Consider the following 27,878-nt stretch of genomic DNA (forward strand, 5'->3'; position numbering starts at 1 on the left):
TTACTAAAATGTGTCAAAAAATGTGTGTAAAACTCTAAGGAGTACAAAGTCGCGGAAGATCGGCATTTCAAGGGTTTGCACTAGTTTCTCATTTTCAGAAAAATTGTTACACAAAAGGGGATTTTAATTATTTTTCTACTAATAAAAACTTCCCGGGAACTAGAACACGAACTCAATCAACTTGAAGGAGAACAATGTGATAGCAAAATGATGCAGAATTACACTGAAACAACATTAACTCCTCGGTCTAATTTGTTTCAAGTTCTGTTATTATTTTAGTTAAGTGAAACACTAGTCAGTAATACTTGAATAGAACCTTCACAGATCGTGAAAATCAACTTTGAAATTTGATGAATTGTTCAAATTCTGCGAAACAACCCGTCCTAATTGTTCTTAGTTTATTGTATTTGAGAACGGAATAAGATAATAATATTATATGTTTATTTTTATTTATCTCTTCTGCTTTTCCATCTGTCGTCGAAATTTGGTTTTCTTTATGCAGTCGGTAAAGTAGATTTTATAAATGAAGCCTAAATCATCTTTGGTTTAAGTTCTTAAAAAATTTCATAGATGTCAGTCAGAAATAAATGTTTCTTATCATAGCTTATTATAATTGATTAGTTTAGACATAAGATTATGCGCGAAATGGACGAAAAAATTGCAAGATACGAGATCGCGGCCATTTTAATGGTTCACTAAAGATTCTTTTATCATTTTAAAAATCGGAACTGATTTGTCAAGAATTCTGACTATGATTTTTTATGGGTCGCTGCGCTAGTAAATAATATTATTTTTAGTTTTTGAACGAAGAACGTATGTATTATATATATAATATAAGCATACTATGGATACGTATACTCAATCATAAAATACGGAATAGTTTTTTGGGTAAACTCAGTAAATGCCAAAGTTTTTATCATCCAAAAGAGGTGCCTAAGAAAAATTACTATTAACTCTGATCACCGGGATTCATGTAGACCAATGTTTTAAGATCTCAAACTTCTGACAGTGACGGACATATATAATGGAGTTATGCCTGTTAGTTCGATCATCTCCAGAAAAGTTTCCACGGAAAAACTCAACACATAAACACGCTACAAGGTTCACAGAAAACTTATTAATCCCAAAAGCAAACACAACAGTGTTATTGTAATAACACAAAGAAGGAGTTAGCGCAACACGGCATAACAGCTCAAAAACAAATAACAAAAAAAACACAACTATATTTCAAAAAGGACCACACTACATGGCCACTAAAATATATATAACAACCTTCCACGTAGCATCAAACAAATAACCGACATACTCAAATTTAAATCATCACTACAAATATTTATTTTAAACAAATGTCACTACACTTTAAATGAATAACTTAGATAAATTAAATACCTCTGTTTTTTTATTTTTTATTTACATACATTTGTTAAGATGCAATTGTTGGGTTATGTAATATAATGTGTATTTGTTGGGTTAGCTGGAAGAAATAGGATGTAACCTATAAGCTTTACCCTTTGTACTCTGTATTTTTGTGCAGTAAATGTTTTTTGAATTTGAATTTATTATTCTAATCACTATCGCGGCAAATGTATAATATTTCGCATTATTGGACAATCAGTTGCAACCCCGTACACGATCAATATCAATGGTTTCAAAAAAACAATCAATTCGGATTCACTAGCAAAGTAGCTGGTAAACACGTTCTAGAGTTTGAGTCAGTAGCAACAAAACAAATAAAATACATTTCGTTGAGATGGAAGTATGCAATTATTTACGTAAAAGTCAAATTTGGCATTTATTTATTAATTTATTAACGCCCTTTTCATGGGCTTTTACATAAGAATAGTAACGTTTATACATGGTGTCCGGAAACTCGTAGTACAAGCGGGAAACTGGAGAATCTACACCACATGGCGAACCCAAATAAACATAAAGTTTTTTGATTTGAGCATTTTCACAAAAAAAAACAAAAAAAAATATTTTTCGGCTATTTTAGGGTTAAAGTTTTTTCTGGTGTTTAGGGTTGAACAACAGATGTTTTAACCCTGCAGAGCAGAAATATTTTATGATTACACCGGATTAAATGAAGGGTGATTTCAAAATAATGCTTCAAATCCGAGTTTCTTCATTTGTTTCACTTTCAAATAGTTTTAGTTAGTCGGGTACTTTGATCTTCAGTAATAATTTATAAGAATTTGATTAAAAAAAAACAAAAAAAAAACAAAAAATCAACTTCTAACTCGATTTACTCAATAACGAAAACTCAAATCAAAAAAAAAATACTACAAAATCGACTCCAAATGTGATGTAGATTCACCAGTTTCCCGCTTGTACTACGAGTTTCCGGACACCCTGTATATTAATACAGTACATATTTATAATACATAACTGAACTGCCTCAGTAACAATCTTTTATTATTGTTAAGTGATAAATTTAAGATGACCACTTACTCGGTATAATTATTGACCGCCATAAGTTTTTTTTTATGAGGAATGCATATGGTACTTATTCCCAGAATTTCTGCACTGAAATAAATCCCGAAATCTCTTATTACGTAGTGAAATCGGAGAGCTTATCAATGCAAGCAATTCTGGAATATAAAATCATTTAGAATTTTATATATAAATACTATAAATAAGTCAGTGAAAATTCTTTCGGTCCGATAATTTAAGCATTTTAATTTCATTTAAAAGTGTGTTCAAGTTCAACAAAATTACTGGAAGTATTATTGCTCGGCTAAAAAATGATTTGATTCTGCAACTTGTGAAGGATTGAGCGTCCGATTTAGCCCGCTTAAATTTGAGCGAGGAAATCGTGCTTAGCGAGGATACAGATAGATTGATACACCGGGCCTTAGTTTATTATGATTAGGTACAGCAAAATTATACGCACTGTAAACCCAATTTTTTTGTTTCTTAAATATTACGTACACAAAGAACATCCAACAAAACCTAATAATCTCCTTGAATAAGCCTAATCTATGTAGACGAATAATATTATTTATAGCTAAGTTATAATATAAGTCTTATATAATCTCACTGAAACGTCACAGGTGAATCTATTTATGATAAGAGAGATAAAGCATAGCTCTTATTTATAAAATAATTCAACCATCATCATTGTATTCCGGCATATCTGATAAATGCCTCGCATTTAATACTAATTCGTTTGCGTCGCCATGTTTTTTCGATTTGCGAATAAAAAATACATTACCTATCACATAACGTAAATCAATTGTTTGAAGTTTTAAAAAGTTTTGTTTCTGTCCATAAAAGTTGCCAATTCTCGATTGAGTGATCGTAAAAATGGTTGTCTGGTATTTTGCGGTTGGTATGGGGATATTTGTTCTCCTGGCGGGTGTGATGTATTTCTGTAACGGTTGTAGAATAACGTCTCCACATAATCGTAAGAAACCATTATTTTTTTCTATTATATTTAATATTTGAGCCAAGTGGTGATGGTTGAATTTTGGCGCCTTGAAAATTTTTGTTTATTATAACTGTGGACCCACGAGGAATAGGTTTTACCAGTGATAATGTTTAGAAAACTTTAAGAGGAAGCTACAAGCCAAAAATGTGTATATTCTTCGTATAACATATTATATTTTAGGTAATAGGCATTATAATTGCTTTACAAACGGAGTCTAGAAACGTTCGATTTCAAGCACAAAACTGTTTTTTATTTATTTTGTAAATAATTTTATAAGAAAGCAAAAAAGTTAATAAAGTGAAATTCTCACAGATAATCTTAGCTATAATATTGTATTTTTTAAAAGATGTTTCCTTTACGCGTTCATAAATTTCTATTGAAAATAAAATAAAAATTGTAGTTTACATTTATATTTTTTATTAAGTAATTTATTTTTTATTTGTATTCTACTCAAGCGAAACGATAGGAAAAGCTTCAATTTATATAAAACATATTTTTTGGTATTCACAATGTAAACGAATTGGTTATAAACATTAATCAAAATAGTGATTTACCAGTAAGCTTCGCTTTGACTCCGTTATAAGCGTTCAAAAATAAGATGACTGAAGATAGGTTGAAAGAGAGATATGAGAATAAAATTATATATTAATAGTTGTTGTGAAAATATTTAATAAAACGTGCACGACTTACTTAAAACAGAACCAAAATCTCTAAACATTTGATATTTTTTTCATACATATACATTGACATCTTTAATAACATGTTGATTGAAATTTTCAATAGTTTTGATATTCCAAATGTACAACAAATATTTCCTAAGAATATAATTGAAACTATTAAAAAATACTGCATCCTCTACAATACCGCGTATTCATCACACTACATCAAATCATAATGACATTAAAATATTCCAAGTCATAAAACCACATTCGGACAAAGAAACTACATTTATTTTGCGAAAAAACTCCACAACATCCTTCCTCCACATATAAAGCGAATAGAATGATTACGAATCAAGAATAAAAATCTGGCTGAAAGAGATTAATGAAAAATCTGAAAATAACATTAAAAACGACATAGAAAACAAATAGAATAGAAATGAATAAATTTAGTTCGCCTCAGCACAGGTCACCCTGGTTAGGAGGACTAAGTAATACAATTTACTATGCATTCATTCACTAACATATTTTGTATGTACAATTTTTAAAGTCGCTTTACCAGAAAAATGTTAAACAGAACTATATGTGTTTTTTACAATTTTCGGAGCTTACTTTGCGATTTTTTTCTATTGGGGGCAATATATACGATTATTTTTTAAACTCGGCATCCGAATAGAGATTCTCTAAAAAAATAAAATATAAATTATATTATGTCGGTAGAAATTCGGAATGGCTCTGCATTCCTGAAGATGATCTTTATACATTTTTTTGTTAAGTTGAAAAAGTAATTATGCAAAATTCAGACGATAAAAAAGGATTTCTCCGAAAATTATTATAAATAAATCTGTTCCTGTTATTTAACACGTTGTAGGTACGAAAAAATTCACAGTGTTTCTTTAAATGCTGCTTAAGACATTGGATTAGAGATTTTTGCTCTATTTTAAATAAGTCATGCTTTATTAAATATTTTTGCTTACGCCTACAATAGATTTTTAATATAAGCTCGCTCCTTTAACATTCGTATTTACATATCTCAATTTCAAACCATTTTCTTTTCTGTTTGAATTCTTACTACGGAGCCTTATTGGCCCTCCATCCTAGCGATCGAAATCTTGGATGGAGGTTTCACAAATTTTTAATTCATTCGAAGATGTTGTGCTGGCAAAAAAATCGATAATGCAGCTCTGCCTACCCTAACCCAAATTACTACACTATTCTCACGATTCACGTATTTGAATTTATTATTAAGATATATAATTCCGTAGTACATTATTTTGATGTATCTCGTAAGTTTGTAAGTGTACGAAAATATATTTTTACGACTTTGTTATAAAACATCGACTTTTCTCTACTTTCTATAAAAATAATATGCACGTATTATATATTTAAACCTTCCGGAAGAAATTTTCTAAATAGTAGTGAAAACTCTATCTAAATCCGGGGCGTTGTTTAGAAGAACTGAGCGAATAAACAGACGAACGCGTACAGCGACTTTATTTTATATTATTTAGAGATAATCAAATTTGAAGGCATATTTCATCACCTTTCAAAAATAGTTATTAGTTTTTGAATACGTTTACAATATTCCATTTATTTGGATTTTGTTGGCAAGCGAAAATACACACAAATTCTCAATAACAAAATCAAAACCACGATGTGTCCCTTTCATACTCACAATACATTATTTTTTTATTATTATTGTACAGCAGAATATTTGTTCCAATTACAGTAAAATTACCAATTACAGTTCAATGAGATCCGAAAAATCATACTAATTTTGAACAGCGTGTTTCTACGATTAAAACAATTACATTATCGTACCTATATGTTTGAACAATATGCCGCACTGCCGCAACGCAACATACATTAAAATATCATTTTTACAAAATAGATTATTATAATAAGTAAGTTCTGAATCAGTATATATGTAAAACTAAAAACACGCATTGTTTTATTTATTTATTGTTTCTTTACATTGTATTTTTTTTACGTTTGTAAATGTTAATGACACGAAGCGCGGCAATTAAAGTCTGACGGTACGACAGCGCTTGAGCGCACGACGCCGCGACGGTAGATTTAGCAACTGCGCAGTAACAATGCCAGACACACACCGCAGATTTAGCAACAGAGCAGTAACAATGCCAGACACACACCGCAGATTTAGCAACAGAGCAGTAACAATGCCAGACACACACCGCAGATTTAGCAACAGAGCAGTAACAATGCCAGACACACACCGCAGATTTAGCAACAGAGCAGTAACAATGCCAGACACACACCGCAGATTTAACAACAGAGCAGTAACAATGCCAGACACACACCGCAGATTTAGCAACAGAGCAGTAACAATGCCAGACACACACCGCAGATTTAGCAACAGAGCAGTAACAATGCCAGACACACACCGCAGATTTAGCAACAGAGCAGTAACAATGCCAGACACACACCGCAGATTTAGCAACAGAGCAGTAACAATGCCAGACACACACCGCAGATTTAGCAACAGAGCAGTAACAATGCCAGACACACACCGCAGATTTAGCAACAGAGCAGTAACAATGCCAGACACACACCGCAGATTTAGCAACAGCGCAGTAACAATGCCAGACACACACCGCAGATTTAGCAACAGAGCAGTAACAATGCCAGACACACACCGCAGATTTAGCAACAGAGCAGTAACAATGCCAGACACACACCGCAGATTTAGCAACAGAGCAGTAACAATGCCAGACACACACCGCAGATTTAGCAACAGCGCAGTAACAATGCCAGACACACACCGCAGATTTAGCAACAGAGCAGTAACAATGCCAGACACACACCGCAGATTTAGCAACAGAGCAGTAACAATGCCAGACACACACCGCAGATTTAGCAACAGAGCAGTAACAATGCCAGACACACACCGCAGATTTAGCAACAGAGCAGTAACAATGCCAGACACACACCGCAGATTTAGCAACAGAGCAGTAACAATGCCAGACATACACGGCGGAACAATTTTACCTGAAAAGTAACCATAAATGTTGGAATTTCGAAAAAAATATTTTTTTACTTCTACTATCACGTAGAATTACCTCCTGAAGTTACTGTTTAAAAATTAATGTTTTTTTTAGTCCCGTACCATTCATCCGACAGTGATAAAATTTTTCAAAATTGTTCTTATTAGTGCCAGAAGTATTTAGATAGTGGTTTGAATGATGAAGAAGTCGGGTACGCCGAGGAATACGTAACACAATATCTCTGCACTGGAATGAGATACGGAGTCAAATTAAAGTCTATGTAATGTAATTTTTAACAGTGAAATTGTGGTGTTAGTGCGCCCTACTGTCGAATTTGGCAGCCATCTCTGGTCCGGAGCCCCTAAATACCTGAAAAAAACCCTTGACTCTGTGCAAAAACGGGCGGTCCGTTTGATAGATTCGCCAATCTTAACAAACGGACTGCAATCTTTAGAGCACAGGCGTCAGGTAGGTATCCTGTCCTTGTTCTATCGGTATTACAATGGAAGATGCTCTGAGGAACTAGCGTCATTGATCCCTCCGGCACCGGTGAGTAGTCGGGATACACGCCAAACGCGCGCCAAACATTTGTAGACGGTTGATATTTGTCACATGAGAACGGGTCGCTTCTACGATTCGTTCTTAAGTTCAACAGCTCGGCTGTCGAACGAACTGCCGGCCTCTGTGTTTCCTCCCTCCTACAACATGGGACTCTTCAAGACCCATGTTCACTCCTTCCTCTCCACCAAAAGACCCTCCACACAGCATCCCCAAAGATGACATAGGCCCTGAGGAAAATTTTTTTCTTCAGGGCCTCCTGTGTGGAGTTAATATAAAACAAAAAAATATATATATACCAGTGAATGATAGAAGAAGTCAGTCATTCACTCGAGCGATTGATGTCATATATATACACCAAATTATTTAATTAATGCCATTCCTTAAAATATTTATAAGGAAACAAATAAAACTGCTTACTCCGGCTTAAAGCCAGAGAATTCACCTAAATTTTACCGTCCATATCATATCTTTAGGTTGTATAAATTTGGCACAATACGGCAAGTGATAGCTCAAAATGTTTTTACAAACTTGGCATAATATGCCAACAATCGTTCAAGTGGATATTACATGCTATCCCTTAAGACGAAATAAGATCCTAAAAAAATATCAGTTATGGGCGTGAACGCGATTTAAGTGGGCGAAGCAAATTAGTTTCACACGCGCTCCGCTCGAATTAAATATTATAATATTTCGGGGTTCAGAGGAATGAAGTACGTTGCAATGGGGAACACCCGACACCACGAACAGTTCGAAGTCAGAGCAGCGATGAAATCCACTAGATGGTACCCATGAGTAAGGTTTGAACATGAAATGCTTAATAATGGGCGTCTTTCAAACTATGTGAATAGTAATATTAAGTTGAATGTGCATGTTTTAGGCAAATTTCGATAGAAACGTTACCTATTGCAGAAGGAGCTCATGATTTTATGATTCTTATCAGATTTCTGTAACCATACTGCTAGACGGTAGGCAGTATCTTATGACTCGTAACCGACGTGTTCTTCATTGACAGATGTCAAAGCAATACGGTATTCAATCACGAATCATTTTCATAATATCTGATCATAATTATATCTGAATATATTGACAAGATAAATAAAATATCAGTCATTTTCAATATTTATTATTATCGTTTACAAAAAGTTACATAAAACAAATAATTATGTAATGTAAAAAGCATAAGATGCAACTTTTTTTGTATAAAGGCCATCATTTATTATAATATAAGTTAGAAATAGTAAAAATAATTTTATATAAAAAACTAAAATAATTATTCAATAAATAGCATTTCGTCGAAATCTAAACGACGATTTCCAAATTGACGTTCTTTACATACAATATCTAAGATATGTGGAGGATCACGAACATTCATAGACCTTGTGACTCCAGGATCGATAAGCTCGACAAGAATGCAATCCATTTAAAAATTAGTTAATTTAATAAGCATTTTTTCTTCCCAGAACTTGTCATCTCGAAGTATACGCTCAACTATCTCTAAGTTAGATAATTACAATCATAAAAAGAGTCGTGCTGCGAAATTCTATTTAATACAGTTAAAGAAAAAATATGTCTTCTATTCTCCTTCCTTCCAGAATAACGGGTTTCTTCTCTTCCTGTGTAAACAAAACTTTTACTTTATTTACGTCAATTTTTTTTTTTTTTTTAATTTTTTTTATTAAAAGTATACAATACAGAATATAGTATATTATATAAAGCATTGTACTCCCAGGAGTTAATAAACTCATTGCGGGAATGATACGCATTACATGAAACATATAGCTGTATGTATTAAATGGACATATGATGGGACATACACAACATTATTATTTCAGATAGTCATTAATAAGATGAAGTTTGAGCATGTTAGTTTGGGTCTTTTTACATTGACTTGCACATTTGATCTCGTTGGGTAGTTGATTATATTTTGTGTGAGCTATGTATTCCAGGGATCTTAGTCCATATTTTGTTGATTTGATTTTTGGTATATGTAGTTTGTTGTGATTTCTTGTGTTGTGTTGGTGTACGTCGTAATTGTAATAGAGTGTAGTGTTGGAATGTGCCGAGTGTTGAATTACTTTTAATATAGTTTTCGTTATTTCAAAAGTGGGAATGGTATTAAAATGAAGTATTTGGGTGTTTCTGTAGATGTCTTTGACATGTGTGTCCCAAGGTAAACTGAAAATATTTCGCAGGGCTCTATTTTGGACGACTTGGACTTCTGAAATCATTTTTTTTGTAGCAAATCCCCAGATTCCGGCGAGATATATTAGATGTGAGTGAATCATAGCATGGTAAATCGATTTTAATAGAGAGGGAGGAAGTAACCCGCGAAGTCTATATAAAACACCAGTTATATGAGTAATTTTGGATAGAACATGTTTAAATTGGTGATTCCATGTGAGTTGTGAATCAATGAAAAGGCCAAGATATTTTGTAACATCAGCCCTTTCAAGGGGGTTATTATCAAGACTTATATTAAGACATACATTTTTTTATTTGCAAACAGTATGTAATGTGTTTTTTTTTTATGTTTAGGCTAAGTTTGTTTAATCGCAGCCAGTTTGCCAGGCAAGCTACATCACTTTCCATTTCCTTTTCAAGTTCGTTTAAATCATTATTGTGATAAAGAATCACTGTATCATCTGCATAGAGTTGTATTGTACCCTTAAGTCCCCATTTAGCAATATCATTTATATATATATTAAAAATAGTAATGGTCCAAGTACGGAGCCCTGAGGCACGCCACATTTTATCGTTCCCATGCTGCTTGTCCCCTTTCCAACAAAGGTCTGACAGTGTCGGTTAGAGAGGTAGCTACACAGTAACTTCAGGGGAGTGCCTACTATGCCTAGGTGTTCTAGCTTCTTTAGTAGTATCCCATGGTCAACCGTATCGAAAGCCTTTTTTAAATCTATAAATAAGCCTGCAGCATGCTTACCCTGGTCTATATGCTTTTGGAGGGCGTATACAAAATCGAAGGCAGCACATTTTGTGTTAGATTGGTTTCTGAATCCATACTGTTGGGATGCGAGTAAATTGTTTTATAGGAGATATTTAGTGAGCCTAAGCTTAATAACCTTTTCAAAAACTTTAGAGACGACAAAGAGGATGGATATAGGACGGTAATTAGAAGGATTTTTTTTGCAATCATCTTTGTAAATCGGAATTATTTTTGCTATCTTTAGTTGATCTGGGAAGATTCCACTATTCAGGGATTGATTAATAAGAAAAACAAGGTGGTCAGCTAATATATCTTTGCAAAAGTTCAGGTACACTGGTGTAATTCCATCTAAACCTGGAGATGCATTAGACTTTAGTTGAGAGATGATACTGAGAACTTCTGTTTTATTTGTTTTGGCCATGTATAAGGACTGGATTGCTTTTTGATCCGTGTTTATAGTGATAGAATCATCTGGATATGATGCTATTGTAGCTGCTAAGTTTTCCCCAACTGATATAAAGAAGTTGTTAAAAGTTGAAGCTATCTGTGTTGGGCATGTTATTTCTTCATTCTTAATGAGAAGACATTCAATTTCATCTTTCTGGGGTGTCGAGTTATTTGTTAGAATTGCATTTATTATTTTCCATGTCTGTCGCGGATTACGCAGGTTTTCTTTAAATATAGTCGTGTAGTATTTGGTTTTAGCATATCTTCTATAGTTGGTAACTTGATTTCTTGTTTTATTTCTCAGTGCTGTGAATATATCACTTTGCTGATTTTTTTCCAGATTTTAAACGCATTGTTGCGCTGTTTGGTAAGTGCATTTAATTTTGCATCAAACCATGGAGTATTACCCCTCCGTTGGTCTCCTATGCGTAACTCAGATTTATGTTGGGATGATTTTATTGCTGTTTTGATGTATTCATTAAAATTATTACAGATTTCATTGGCATTACTGGTGGTTTCGTGTGGAAAGTTGTGGGATTCTACATATGTTTTTAACATGTTTTTATCGGTTTTGGTGTTGTTTGAAAAAGAATGTATTCTATTATTAGTGTGATGTTTCAAGCTGTTTTGGTAATCTAATATCAAAATGTTATGATCACTTAGGTAGGCATCTATATTTGCAGTAGTTGAGGAAATATTTTGTCTGTTTGAGATGATATGGTCTATTAGAGAAGTAGAGGTATCTGTTACTCGTGTAGGATAGGATGTGTTACATATGAAACAGTTGTATGAGTCTAGCGTGTTGATGTATTTAAGAGATGTATTATTTTTTTGAAGAATGTCAATGTTGAAATCACCAAAGATAAGGGTATCATCTGTACAGTTATTTAAAATAGATTCATGATACATTAAGAATTCGTTAATGTTTGAGGTAGGCTTTCTGTTTATAACATAAATATTTAACGGTTTAAAATTTCTATTACGGATATATAATTGAAAACAATATGTATGGGAAATATGTATTTGAAAATTTTTTACGACTTCAATACGTTCATAATAAAATTATATGTTTAAATCAGTTATTACTTGCTCAGAATTTTTCTCCGGTGAAATCGGTCCTTTAGGCATCGGATTATTGATATATTAAGTATTTTCGTGATTAAATAAAAACAATATTAGAAACATTATGTTAATTCACTTTTCAATCAAATTTTGGAATTATACACACGAGCGTATAAGTACGTATAGACGGGTATATACAAGTGTATAAATTACCTGCTGTAATATAGATAGAGGTGGTATATTGCTGAGTCTAGAAGCAAGCATTAATTGCACATTTTTTCTGTGTTCTTTATTCTGCCTTTGATTTTTTTCACCCTGCTTACTAGCGGATACCTGTTCTTTTTTTCTTTGTTGCCATATGCCTTTGCCTTTGTTGTTATATGATATTGGTCGGTTTTTGTATTGATTTGTTGATGATAAACGTACCTACATGTTATCTGGGTTATAAATGTGAGAATGTTGTCGATATATTTGGGGATTCCGTATTATAGGCCAGTACACATAGCGCCAAAAAGGGGGTTGCGATCGTAATTATTCCGGTAGTCCCAATTTTTTTATATGTTTTATAAACTGATCCCATGATGTATAATCTGAATTTCCGACCATGGCGCACCTGTGCTCGCGCCACCATTTAAAAAAACCGGCTGTAATCGCGCCAAAATCTAGTTTTTCCAAAATATCTCATTCTCAATGCAAATTTTGGCTAAATTAGCTAGATAATTAAAGTAAAACATAAAATTACCTACAACTTTTGTGAAAACAATTTTCTTCAATCTCTAATAGGTACCGAGGTAGAAAGTCGTAAAGGTGCGTATATTTTTGAAAAAAACAAGTTTTTTGCGCGACTAGCTTTTGTTTTTTGTAAATATCTCGTTTCCAGTACAATTTTGTGAAAAAATTATTGATACTAATTTTGTAGAAAATAAAATTTCATAAAATAAATAGGTATTTAATTTATGTGTTTTAACTCTAATATGTATCCAAGCTCTTATCCACCAAAACCAGTTAAATTACCCAACAACAAATTTTTGAAATTCGAAAGTGTGCCAAGGTCGGAAACTCAGATTTTACATCAGGGGACCAGTTTATAAAACATATAAAAAAATTGGGACTACCGGAATAATTACGATCGCGAATCGGTAATTGCCCTGGAGTATTAGTAATGAAACGAACTCTTCACAAACACTTTATTGAAATATAAGAGAATACCACTCCTTAGTAAAAAAACTCCTTTTATTTTACCATAATTTATTAGATATTCCATTGTTACAACTAACATGACTGTATAATTAGAAATTAATGTAAAAGCCCAGTAGGGCGTAAATAAATAAAACTAGGAAAACGATTCTAGTGAAGGGGCACTCTATAACATTCTGTGCCGCTGGTTGTGACAACCGGACAGACAGCCGCGTCGCGTGAAAAAAAGATTAATAGTCAAAAAGTCTACTTGGGCTAGAAATGATACATAATAACATAACGACAATACTTTAGTGTCATCTTTTTTCTCAAGTGCCTACACATTTACGCATTTAACAATGTATTCTTTTGTATTGGTTATTATTTATATTTATATTTATTATTTATATAAAAAACCTTTACTCACTTGAGGAAGAAGTTAAATTATAAAAAACAGAAAATTTCACTAATAGATTTCAAAGTAATCGTTTGATTAAATAAAAAAAATACGTAAAAGAAATGACCAGAGCGACGGGCCGGGTGACACACAACCTTACAGGCCGGAACTTTCGCGGCGTCTGAATCAATACGTAGTAACTCCTTGTCAACCCGCACACAAATATACTACGCACAATAGAGAGTTTTGAAGTACTGGCGGTCGTTTTTCGTGTATCTGGCCAGAAATTGGATTTTCGCGAGTGTTTTTATTTTAATTAATTCTTATGAATAAATTAATAAAATCTCTAATCTTTTGTGAGGGAATCGTCGGGAAGTTACTAATTCATTGTCTAGAAAAATAAAATCTGGTACTTGCCGCTTATCTTACAACATTTTACATTTAATAAAATGTACTTATCGTTTTACATAATATATTTAATTGTAAGGTCCTGTTTTTATTAATCTTAAATATAAATAACTTGCATCCCTTCGAATCCCTCTAGAAACATTTAAGATTTTAGTAATAAGCTCATCAGAAATAATTAAAATGTGAGCGTCGGGGCAAATCCCCGTTATCAGGGTATTGTGTCGCCTTGCTCTTCAAAAAATACATGTTATTTTTTAAGATAATCTCTATTTGAATACCGAGTTTAAAAAAGTAATCAATTAAATCCCCTCGAATGAAAAAAAATCTCAAAGTACCAATACTCTTTTACTATAGTTGCTTTCGCTTATTAGTTTTAGTCGTTTTTAATACTAGCGCGCTCCCTCTCTAATTTGTAGTACCTACTACAAATTGCTTGGAGAGCGAAATTGAAATTTTTTTTAACTCCCTCTATACACTTCCAACTGAACCTATGCTGGATCCGACACTGTTACTTATTAAGACATTCATTAATAATAATTGATACCGATAATACTTATAACGAGATAAACTAATTTGAAGTGACACACCAAATGATTATAAGTCGAGGTAACTTTTGGTAAATTTCCGTAGTTCTACCTTACTAGACTATTACTTCCTACAGTTTTTTTTTCCGTATTCATAGTGAGATTTTCTTACAAATATAGCAAACATTTTCCCTGCATTTTGGAAGACACTTAATTTACACGTCTTAAATACAATTTTATTAAAGGCCCCGTAGTAAGCTTTCAAAGATGGTTTGAAAGGCAAATATGTAAATACAAACGTTAGAGGGAGCGCTAATATAAAAAAGGATAAAAATTAAGCGGAAATGGGGTAGATGTTTAGTAAAATACGACTCGTTTAAAATAGAGCATAAACCTCTTGAAATGCTTAATTTGCATTTAAAGATATACTGTGATTTTTTTCATGCCTATTACATATTAAATAACAGACTAAACCGTGTTTTCAATAATTTTCAAAGCTTCCTTTGCGATTTTTTTTCTATAGGGGGAATTTTATATAATTAACGTTTCGGCATAACAAAGGTATGGATATTATCTTCAAAAATAATTTATTTTTTGTCTTAAAATCTTAAAGAATTCAAGATAAACTTGTTATAAATCGGGAATTAAAAAATTGGGAATGCAGGGGCAGCGTGCGGTCAACCACAAAATTCACACTATCGCGTGCGGTCTAGGTACCCGTTAATATACGTTATGGCGTGCGGTCTGCCAAAAAAATTACACCGTGATGTGCGTTCCACAACGACATTTCCAGTATAGCCATGGTGTGTCAGAAAATTTGTACTACCCGTAAATAAATATGTGTGTATGCATATTATGACGTGCGGTCTTCTGTTAAATGTGCAATATACCGTGAGGACTGCCACGAAATATACACCCTGCCAGGGAAGTTAAAATTTGGCGCACGGTCTACCAGTAAACATAATATTAGTAGGACGTGTGTTCCTCCGCGATTTTTTGGAATGCAACAACTTTAAAGGCATGCGGTTTACCAGAAGATTTTAACTATAGCGTGCGGTCCACCAGAGCAATTATCAACGTATGATTTTAGTAAGTAGAATAGAGCATCAGGATCTTTAGGGAGATAGCCGGACTGGCGTTTCCTAATTGTAATATGGTACTAACATATCCCTTTCTACGGCCCTTACCTTAACCTACTTCACAGCATCGCCCAATCGGGTGACGATAAAGTGCCCACGATTGTACACCGTTTATCAGACTGGGGGCTCATGAGAGGTGTCACGCAAAAGCATAAATACACATATTTCCGCGATCTTTTTTGATAAATAATGATAAGCGATTCAATGATAATATTTTCCCCGTCGTAAATTATTTATAAAATTTTGAAATGAGATATCTAACAATAAAATTTCCCATTTGTAATCGTTATACAAGTCTTTTTTCTAGCGATAAATTTGTAATAAGATGACAAATTTCACAATCAGGCAATAGGTACTAATAGATGGGCATATGTATTTGTGAATCTGTCCGCCGAGCAAAACCGCCGACGACATTACACATGCGAACATCCGGACATTCGGACAATTGAAAATCACCACTGAAATCAAGCGAAATTTTGATTTGAAATCTAGGGAAAATTATTTTGTTCATTGGCTCATTGAACCTGTCCGTCGCGTCACAGTAATACACGGGCGGATCCGTGTGTGAATTTTGCGCATTACTATTTGTATGGTAATAATATGACGTAGGTTCTGTCTACGTAGTTTACTCGAGCTGCTAACAAGAGTAACAAGAGCTACTAGCGGAACCTCGAGCCACGTAGATACATACATCGGCGAGCATGACGTCACAGCCCCAACGGTCTCGCATACTTTGGCGGCAATTTGAAATGCGTACCTATTATTAAAATCAAATATATACAGATATTTTTAGATTTTTTTAAAATTATTAAAAAAAAAAAACTCTAAAAACTTGTGTTACAAAATTTTGACAATTTTTACGTCGCTTTCGATATTTTCATATTTAAGGCCTTTTAAAAGATAATTTCTAGAATTATGATCTTTAATTAGATATACACTGCTTTGAAAAGAAACTGATGCCTCCTAACGAAATTGATTTTCTGTTCAGGAACAAAATTTCAATAAATTGAAAAAAAAAACAAAATTTTGTCGGGAAGCTGAAGGTAGTGGGGAGGGGGAGATGGGTGAGAAGAATGTGGGGAGTACCTGGCTATGTCTCTGGTCTCCAAATAAGGCTAAAGCCATTTCAAGCAACGTTTCAATTCTTGAATGGTGGTCTTATGGAACCAAGGCGATACTGAAAGTATATTTTTCTTTTAAAATAAGTAATTATGGTCTTTTATGACATCACACCGTCCTGATGGAAAACGGATGGGGTCTAAAAATAAATTCAATTCTTAGGTAAAATTAAGTTACACATTACATGGACCACTGAAGGCAAACAAAGGGATATTCACATCTGTATTTTCGTCATAACGGGTCCGATACTATTTTAAATCTGGATAACTACCAATGCCGGGTAGATTTAAAGTTGGCAGTGCGGAACTTCCATTGGGCTTTTTGTTTTTAATGGAGAAATAGCAGCCGCAAACTAACGCATATCTCGCCATTGTAGGGTAGGATACGTATTCGATTCTATCAATTCGCCAGGCCCATTCGCAGAACCTGCTCTCCTCATATACTCCGTGTTTACTGTCTGTCACTACAGCCCTTCACTCAACACGGCTTGATAACTTTATCTTCAGAAATTTTAAAAGAACAACACACAACAACATGCAAAAATCTGAACTGTCAAGATTGTCAAGATGGCGTCACATCCGTCACATGTGGTCACATGGTTTCCGAAATTTCCGGGGAGGTGGAGCGTAGCCTCTCTTTCTGTGACACGGGTCTTATGCTAGAGAGAGTGAGAGATCAAACCACGAGGGCTTTTCATTGGTCATGGCTGTAGTGACGTCATTAAAAAACCAAAAACCCCTGACTGAACATTTCAAACACTTGTGTGATGTTCTATCCTTCAGGATATACAGCCGTGGACTTCTTGCCACAGACTTCCAACACTCCTTGGATGGAAGATACCTCTTTCAGTAATAAATAGGTTACTTGTTATTAACTGGTTTATTTAGAATATCGCGTGTACAATATAACCGCGTTGGTCAACCTTTATCGGTACTAGCTAGATTCGGTCTCCCAGTGGGATTCCAATCAAACCTAACCTAAAGCTGAGACGCCCTCTGTCGTCGGAGGCTAAAACTAAGAGCACTGCCATCTGTGTCTGAAAGCCCGAAGCTTTATACACAACATCTTCCCCCTGCTAAACTAGAAACCTGTCTACGATATTTCATTGTTACAGTATTATTTTTAAAATCACGAATCTATACAATCGCAAACAGATGTCACTAAAATCAATATTATTAAAATCAAGAACTAAATATTTGAAAATATATCATTACACACAAAATTAAATAATTCATTAAGCACTGACTCTACTCCAAAAAGATGTTGACTCTATAAGTAGCTGATTCTTTCCCTGGAGGTCATTTCAAAGACGTCTGGGACGAAGTCGTCCCGCCCATGGTGCTGGTTCATTTTGTGGTGGGCTTCCGTTTCTCCCTGGAGACCTGAAATCAAGAGAACACCGGTTAAAATCTCTCAAAAGGAGTGACGTGTCAACCTCATCTGCCCAGCATTTCGTCATATCAGACGCGAAAAGTTCACTCTCAGCCTCTTCCTCCCTGTGCTGCGGACATCCTCTCAGTTGATCAATATGCCTTTTCCACGACATCTGTGTCCCCACAATTTTAATAATATACAGTTTTTTTCCAAGTCTTTTTTCAACAATTCCTTTTGCCCAAGAACATTTATTCACTTGTCTGAAGTCTCTCGCTAAACACTTCTGACCTATCTGAAAACTTCTACAAACAACCCCACCGAAATTCCTAAACTGATTTACCTGACCTTTATTAATATTCGCATTCGCTAAATTCTCTGTCGAGGTTGCTACGTTTTCTTCAAAACTTTTAGGTAAAAGGCTACTAAAGGTTGATTTTAATCTCCTACCAAACATTAGCACTGAGGGTTCAATTTCAGTTGTGGAATGTGGAATATTCCTATAATCACTTAAAAATTCATATAATCTATCTTTATAATTTGACTTAAGTACGTTATTAACAAGAATTTTCTTTAAAAAATTCTTCACTGTTTTTAACGAGTTTTCAGCCTTTTGCTTTGGGGATGACGCACTGGCGTTGTTAAAAACTCAATATTATTATATTCTAAGAAATCTTTGAACTCCTGACTAGTAAAAACGGTTCCATTATCAGTTACAATACAGTCCGGGTACCCAAAATTTGAAAAAATTCTCTTCAACTCATTAATCGTATGACTTGAGTCTGCTTTCGGTATTTCCACGCAATCTACCCATTTTGAGAAAGCGTCGCAAATAACTAAAAACATTTTCCCCGAAATTGGCCCACAATAATCCAGATGCAGCCTCTTCCATGCTGATCCTGAATTAGGCCAGACTGATAAATGACTCTTAGGTGGTAACGGCCTAACTGCTGCACAATCTTTGCAACTTTGAACGATTTTCTCTAAGTCCTTGTTCATTGACGGCCACCAAAAATAACCTTTGGCTAATCCCTTCATTTTTACAATGCCCAAATGCGATCTGTGTAACAAATCTAAAACTATACTCTGAAGCGAACTTGGAATTATAATTCTATGTTGCCAAAACAAACAATCATTTTCAATAGATAATTCATTCCTTTTAATCCAGAATTTCCATAAAAAACTGTCGCGATTTACCCACTTGGGCCACCCTCTACGAAGATGCCCTAAAATTCCTTGAATTTCTGGGTCTGAGCCTGTCGCTGCGACTATACGCTTTACATCTAAGTGTTCACACTTTTCTATATAGCCTATGAAATCGGAACCTAGATCGTTTTCCGATTTTTCCTCTGAGTTTTCCAACGGCAAACGCGATAAATAATCCTTATATTCCTCTTCAGGGTCCACCGAATTAATTGTAATTTGTACTGAAGCGATTTCTAACCCAAAAATATCCATGAAATCTCTACCTACAATTAGATCTGAACCTCCCGCAACAATTATAAATGTAACATTATTGTTTTTATTTTTGAACTTCACGTCAAAAATAACTTTGCCAATAACTTTCAAAGGATTCCCTGCGTACCCAGTAATGATACGGTTATCCGCCAATAATTTTAATGAACCAAAATGACGCTTAAAGATTTCTTCCTGCATTACACTTAACGAAGATCCCGAATCGACCATCGCTCTTAAATGCTTGTCGTTAATTATAATGTCTGCTGTGAACGGTTTTATTGAAGCTATCACATGATTATTACAACAAAAATCCTCAACAATTGGATTTACACTATTTGAAAAGTTATTATTCACACAATATTTTTGCAGAAGACCTACTTCATTGCATTTGTAGCATCTCGCATTGCGAAATTTGCATGAATTAGTACAATGACCCGTTTTCTTGCAAATTCGGCACTGGGTTTTCGCACCCGATGGTACTGTATACGACGGTTTGTTTACAGATGAACTCGCGGCAAACTTTTGTTTATTGCCCTTAGAAAAATGCCTATTGCTAGTATTCTTACTGATGATGTTAACCTCTGATTTAACTGAATTATTTGGAACGTCTAAAACTGACATACTTTTAGCTATTTCCTCTAGTTCGCTAAGTGACAATTTCAGCCCTTCCAAGTAAATCTTGTCTTTAATGCGACCCGGTAATAATCCAATGGCAAACATATCTACTAATTTTTTCTCCAACCTAGCTTCAATTCACAATAAGTTGACAAAGATCGTAATCTAACCCCAAAATCTTTAATGGATTCGCCCGCCTCTTGTCTTGCTGAAAAAAATACTTCGCGTTCTTTGAATACTGAACGCTTTTTATTGCAATGTTTTTCAAGAAGTGCCCATAATTTTTCAAATGATACGTCCGTAACTCTAAGTGGAAAACACAAATTTATCAACAAAGAGAGTGTATCCGGCTCCAAAAGATTTAACAGAAACGCCCTTTTTTTATCCGCGTTAATCTCATCATTTATAACGAAAAACTGTTCTAGACGAAGCTTAAACACGAACCAATCTCCCTCGAGATGATTAAAACTCGGAATTCTTCCCGATTCCATATCTACACGAAGCACAGACCACAATAAAAACACACAAGAAAAAAAAAACAAAACCCGGAACAATAACCTCCAACAAAAAAAACAACTACTTAACTCAGGAACTCTTCTTTCCGCCGCCAGTCTTTCAGAAATTCCTTCAAAAGTTGTTATTATCCACCGCTCGCCTTGGCAATAGATAAATGCTGCAAACACCGCACGTCCTGGCAATGTTTTATTGTTCCAAATTAGCTCCACCGCTCGCCTTGGCAATGGATTATTTTCCTTTGTTAAAATGGTCCACTGGTAAATTGCCTCTTAATTCCTAGAACAGAAATCGTCGATCCTAGGCCTCCACGGCCCTGGATAACCAATCTTGTCTCCCTTCTCCACGAAGGAAAACACAATTGGAAGTCACCCCGTGACTTAGTCCTCACGTTCCTGGTTGACAAAATTCTGCTGCCGTGTGACAACAAAAAAAAAATTCTCCAGTTATCCTTCGACTGCGCCAGCTGTGATGTTCTATCCTTCGGGATATACAGCCGTGGACTTCTTGCCACAGACTCCCAACACTCCTTGGATGGAAGATACCTCTTTCAGTAATAAATAGGTTACTTGTTATTAACTGGTTTATTTAGAATATCGCGTGTACAATATAACCGCGTTGGTCAACCTTTATCGGTACTAGCTAGATTCGGTCTCCCAGTGGGATTCCAATCAAACCTAACCTAAAGCTGAGACGCCCTCTGTCGTCGGAGGCTAAAACTAAGAGCACTGCCATCTGTGTCTGAAAGCCCGAAGCTTTATACACAACAACTTGCTTGTACCTAGATTACATGAAATTAGTAATAGGTACGCAGATGTAGCGGATCTGTTTAACTGCACAGAAGCTAGGTACAAAAAGGCTTGAATATCATATCTTTTAAATCATGACCAATAAAATGTAAGTCTACTCATACTTACGTAAAAAATCAAATAAATATGTATACAAAATGAAGTGCCTGGGGCAACTGAGGAAACTTTGGTCAATAATAATATTCAATACGGTGAACCAACAGCTTGATTGGCACTTACCTACTTTCAACCAAAACCTGAATATAAATGTATACATTTTAGCATTTGTAATATATTATATCATGTATTTATACTATCATATATTTCAATCAATACTAATCTAACCTAGTTTACCTATAAGTTTTGCATGTACTTGTATCTCTAACTTTTTATATCCATCTAGAGTTTCTGTTAATTGTATATTTTCTGATGTCACAGTTTATAATTTACTGTATATGGTATATTTTATAACTTTGATATTAAAATAAATAAATAAACTACTTAATTATCCTAAAATGAGACATATTATATTCTTTTGATATACTATATCAATTTTTTTCTGTATAAATTCTATGTAATATTTATCCTTCAAATCAAGTTATCTCTTCTACATTATTTATTTATTACCCGTCTCGGACGTTGTCTAGTGAGACGGGTAACTTATCTACCAACATTGTCAAAAATCCTTTTTTCAATACAATAAATGACCGGGTTGCCGGCAAAATATTAAAGTTTCTATCGAAACGTGTTCCACTACCGATAATCGGTACGGTTCCATGATAACTCAACCCATTGACAATTCAACACACTTTTAAAAAGTGATATAAAGTCATTAGAAACGATGAAAAACATTTTTTTTTAACCTAACCTAACCTTACCTATTTAACCCAGTAAATAAAGTTTTTGTTTCACCACTTTCCATGACTTTATATAACTTTTTAAAGATGTGATGAATTATCATTGTGATGATTTATCCGGTTACCAATCGGTAGGTACATACCGCGCGTAGACTGGATTTTGTAGTTTCAGGTCGTTCGGCGTTAGTGTTGGAGTCTAAATTGGACTAATAAGACATACTAAAATCGAAACAATCTGTTCGTTTCATATCTAATCTAAATATAATACATCAATGGATGTATCTCACTTTCCGGTACCTATTCACACGAAGAACAATAATAATTTACCTCCCAATATTTTACCTGGTTATAAATCTTAATCCCATTATTTATCATAGCCGTTGACGTTCAGATAATTATTCTCGTGCTTGCATATCAAACGTAATACGATCATTGTTTATCAGCAGGTAAACTGTACCTATGTTGTTTTATGTCATTCGTATTGTGTAGATTGCCAACATTCGACGTGATTCTAGAATGCATTCTGCTATCACTGCAAAACATAACCCCATCATAACCGTATCTTCACTACGTGAAGTATCAACTCGTATAACATAACCTAAGTGCATGTGTATTGTAGTTTTGTTGCATTAAAACACATATTAACTATGAACAATATGTCAAAGTGATCGTGTAAAATGGTTTACGTATATTTTCTTATTGGTTTCGGTGCCGTTGTGTTATTTCTGACAATTATGCTGTTGATTCTTTCCATTATAAATGGTTGTAGAATCTGTACTAATTGGTCAAGTGGTAAGTGGAACTGTGATAGATTATATTACGATATGCAAGAACACTGTGTGTTTATTTGGTCAAGGTCATCTCATGTACCTTATATAACGTAGCAAATATCTGCGTAAAAATATACGTAAAAGGTTTTACTAGCTACCTACGTAATATTCATCTCGTAGGAGTATTCAAGATAACATTTTCATTTAAATTAGATTAGGTTGACCACCATTCAGAATTGAAACTTTGCTTGAAATGGCTTTTTCCGTGTTTGTTGACAAGATCTGAATAGCTAAGTACTTTAACATCTTCATCTTCGTAACATCGTCACACTGGCTCCTGGCTGTCGGGAGCAGTTGGAACTCTTGTGCGGTTTCATAAAAAGAAAATTGAAAAAAGAAGTCTAGTTCAACCTGATGGTAATTATTCGGAATCGCTGGACAAGGGTTATATGAAATATTTATATATAAAACCTTCTGATTTACCTTAATTTACTTTAAAAGGAATCTGACTGCATTTGGGATATTTTTAATTTTAGCATTTTAATTTTTAATTACGTAAATCGAAAATTCACTCTCGTTGTATGGGATGACAGCTGGAATGGTTTCTGTTGATAAAATTTTCTTTTGTTTGTATTCCTGATACGAGTGGCTATATTTTTTACCATGTGCAAATACTAGGTAGGTACTATTTTAGCCAAACTCGAAAAATAAAATAAAGATATTTAGGTATGTTTTATAAAATAGAAAAATTAAAAAAGGTGATGTTATTATAGGTTAGGTTGGATAATTTTAGGTTAGGTTGGTTTATTATTAGGATTTAGGTTAGGATAGATTGGATATTATAGGTAAGGTTGGATTATTATAGGTTAGGTATGATTATTATTAGGATATAGGTTAGGTTGGATTATTATAGGTTAGGTTAGAATATTGTAGGTTAGGTTCGATTATTATAGGTTAGGTTGGATTATTATTAGGATATAGGTTAGGTTAGGTTAGGTTGGATTAGGTAGAATGAAATCACAAACCAGTCTATACAAACCTAGCGTAGCCCACAAACTACTTGAAAACTGGGATATAACTCTAAAGGGGACGCGAGCAGGCGTTATTAAAGGTTCCCCAACATTTATAGGTTAAGTTAGGTTGGATTATTATAGGTTAGGTTAGGTTGGATTATTATAGGTTAGGTTAGGTTGGATTATTTTAGGTTAGGTTAGGTTGGATTATTATAGGTTAGGTTGGATTATTATTAGGATATAGGTTAGGTTAGGTTAGGTTGGATTAGGTAGAATGAAATCACAAAACAGTCTATACAAACCTAGCGTAGCCCACAAACTACTTGAAAACTGGGATATAACTCTAAAGGGGACGCGAGCAGGCGTTATTAAAGGTTCCCCAACATTTATAGGTTAAGTTAGGTTGGATTATTATAGGTTAGGTTAGGTTGGATTATTATAGGTTAGGTTAGGTTGGATTATTTTAGGTTAGGTTAGGTTGGATTATTATAGGTTAGGTTGGATTATTATTAGGATATAGGTTAGGTTAGGTTAGGTTGGATTAGGTAGAATGAAATCACAAACCAGTCTATACAAACCTAGCGTAGCCCACAAACTACTTGAAAACTGGGATATAACTCTAAAGGGGACGCGAGCAGGCGTTATTAAAGGTTCCCCAACATTTATAGGTTAAGTTAGGTTGGATTATTACAGGTTAGGTTAGGTTGGATTATTATAGGTTAGGTTAGGTTGGATTATTTTAGGTTAGGTTAGGTTGGATTATTATAGGTTAGGTTGGATTATTATTAGGACATAGGTTAGGTTAGTTTAGGTTGGATTATTATAGGTTAGGTTAGGTTGGATTATTATAGGTTAGGTTAGGTTGGATTATTATAGGTTAGGTTAGGTTGGATTATTTTAGGTTAGGTTAGGTTGGATTATTATAGGTTAGGTTGGATTATTATTAGGACATAGGTTAGGTTAGTTTAGGTTGGATTATATTGGGTTAGGTTAGGATATAGGTTAGTTTAGTTTAGGTTTGATTATTATAGGTTAGGTTACTATAGTTTAGGTTAAATAAAACAATAATTATAATAATAACTAAATATAAGTTTTTTAAGTAACATAAAAATATTTTATTTTTCGAGTTTGGCCAAAACAGTACCTAACTAGAATTTGCATTCTGAAATGATTCAAATTCTAGCTACTCGTATCAGGAATACAAACAAAAGAAAATTTTATCAACAGAAACCATTCCAGCTGTCATCCCATACAACGAAAGTGAATCTTCGATTTACGTAATTAAATATTAAAATGCTAAAATTAAAAATATCCCAAATGCAGTCAGATTCCTTTTATAGTAAATTAAGGTAAATCAGAAGGTTTTATATATAAATATTTCATATAACCCTTGTCCAGCGATTCCGAATATTTACCCTAACTTTTGATGCTGATTTCGGATACCAAAATTTAATCATCTTTCAGGAGCTGGATACGCATAATATGAATATATTTTTTAAATAAAATAACGCTAAAAAGACAACTATTTATGAACCTGCGTTTGTCTTGATAATATATAATGACGAAATGCAAAAATGTTAGGATTTTTATGCACAAGCTTTCCGACATCGTGACAATTCATTGGCATTTTACTGAAACCTATCTATTAAGCGCCTGCGATCCCGTTTTTAACCGGAATACGAACAATATTTTTATCAGTAAGTTTTCTCCTTTATAGCTGATATTTTTATTTAATTTAATACCTTCTGGTAAAGGTCACATGTACTACATTACTCCGTCTACATTATTTATAAGTTTATTAGAAATTACTTTACAGTTGCAATGAATTTATCAACATTTGCAAAGTGGCTAGGTAAGGGTACCCCATTGTTGATTGTTGCCCATCTTATAAATTACTAGCTGATATGTACACTGTACACGTCTGTATGTGAAATAATAAAAAATAATCTCTCCATGGATATAAATGTTACAGATAACTTTGCTAAAACTTATAAGAAAAAATAACTAGTTCAGTGTTTTTTAGCCAAGATTTGATGTACTCTTTAAAAGATTGAAGATTTACACAAACATGAAAGTAGATTTTTCTAAAACTCGCGAAAAATAACACAAATAAGTTATAAATATGTTGAATTACACGAATGACAGTAAATCGACCATTTCATGAACAAAACACGAAACATGTACGGTTTTTATTTTATGTATTAAATTTAATATGAAAATGTTAACAAAAGTCTTACCGGGACATTTTGACACGAATAGGAAATACTTTTGAAAGAATTCAATATTTAGAAAACACATTCCTTCTGTGAAGGGAATCAGTGAGATAAACTGTCACATCACTTTTTGTGCTGTTTATACAATAAAAAATGTAAATATTTTTTTAGCTTTCAATTGAGAACGAAAAAATCCCGCAAATTTGTAATTTCATACCATGACAATTTTTAGGATTTTAATCATGGAATCAAGTATAATATAATATGTAATTAGTATATATAATATGTGAAACAAACTGAGAACAATAATTATTTCTCTTGCCAACGACGCCAATCACATATCTTCGCATAACAGAAAAAAACGTAAAAATACTTTAATAATGTATGAATCATGGACGCCCCGGTTCAGAGTTCAGAGGCTCTAATAGAATATGTTTGTGGTTAGAAATGTCCTTCCGAAGCTCGAATCGTTAAGGCGAAGCTTAATGCCAAATCACTATTTTGATTAATATTTATATCAAATTGGTGTACATTATGAATACCAAAAAAATATGCTTTAGATAAATTGAAGGTTTTCCTATCGCTTCGCTTGAGTAGAATACAAATTAAAAATAAAAATTACTCAGTAAAAAATATAAATGCAAACTACTAAAAAAAATATTTTTTCAATAGAAATGTATGAACGCATAAAGGAAACAACTTTTTTTTTAAATACAGTATTATAGCTAAGATTATCTGTGACAGTTTCACTTGATTAAATTTTTTGCTTTCTTATAAAATTATTTACAAAATAAATAAAAACCAGTTTTATGCTTGAAATCGAACGTTTCTAGACTCCGTTTGTCAAGCGATTTTAATTCCTATTACCTACGATATAAGGAATACCAAGAATACACTCATTTTTGGCTTGTAGCTTCCTCTTAAAATACAACTTATTTTTATTTCTATGGAGAGTTTTACTTTCACCTTACAAAATTTCACCCAGTTTACTAGAATTCACCTTCAAACTTTACTCCAAACCATGCTTAACATGGTACATGACATTATTACCATAAAAACTCTACAGTTCGCCCTATTCTAGAATATGCCTGCGTTATTTGGTCCCAATGTTATGATGTTCACATTAGTCATATCAAATCCGTACAGCATCGCTATTTTACTTATGTTAAGTTAGTTAGTATTTTAGGGAAGGAGATAGGTGTGTGTTAATATTTGTGTGTGCGTGTATGTGAGATGTGTATCAAGTAAATATGATAATTTTTTTATTTTAAATAAAACTTTGTTCAAAAAGTTTATTTATTATTTTACAAAAAATATTAAAAAGAGGAAAAAACAATATAAAATAGTGTAAAAGATAAACGAGATAGCAATAGATTACACATACATTAGAACAATGGTTAGAGATTATTACGCAT

At 33.6% G+C, this 27,878-nt stretch overlaps 1 protein-coding gene across 6 annotated transcripts in view; it reads left to right on the forward strand.

Moving 5' to 3' along the window:
* Positions 1 to 27,878, forward strand: part of LOC149412058 (uncharacterized) — an 86,231-nt gene that overhangs the window by 39,698 nt on the left and 18,655 nt on the right. The window contains exon 1 of one of the 6 annotated variants that reach the window (XM_089646450.1): positions 3,295 to 3,403. The exons of 4 other annotated variants lie outside the window; for them this stretch is intronic. In XM_089646450.1, coding sequence (XP_089502576.1) covers positions 3,304 to 3,403 — 100 coding nt within the window. In that variant the 5' untranslated portion in view covers positions 3,295 to 3,303. Of the gene's footprint in view, positions 1 to 3,294; positions 3,404 to 22,861; positions 23,260 to 27,878 lie in introns of those variants that run through there. One more of the 6 variants, XM_089646446.1, reaches the window with a different exon arrangement.

Source organism: Hesperophylax consimilis, chromosome 24 (assembly GCF_061612785.1).
Source record: "Hesperophylax consimilis isolate HC1 chromosome 24, BYU_Hcon_1.0, whole genome shotgun sequence".
Taxonomy (NCBI): domain Eukaryota; kingdom Metazoa; phylum Arthropoda; class Insecta; order Trichoptera; family Limnephilidae; genus Hesperophylax; species Hesperophylax consimilis.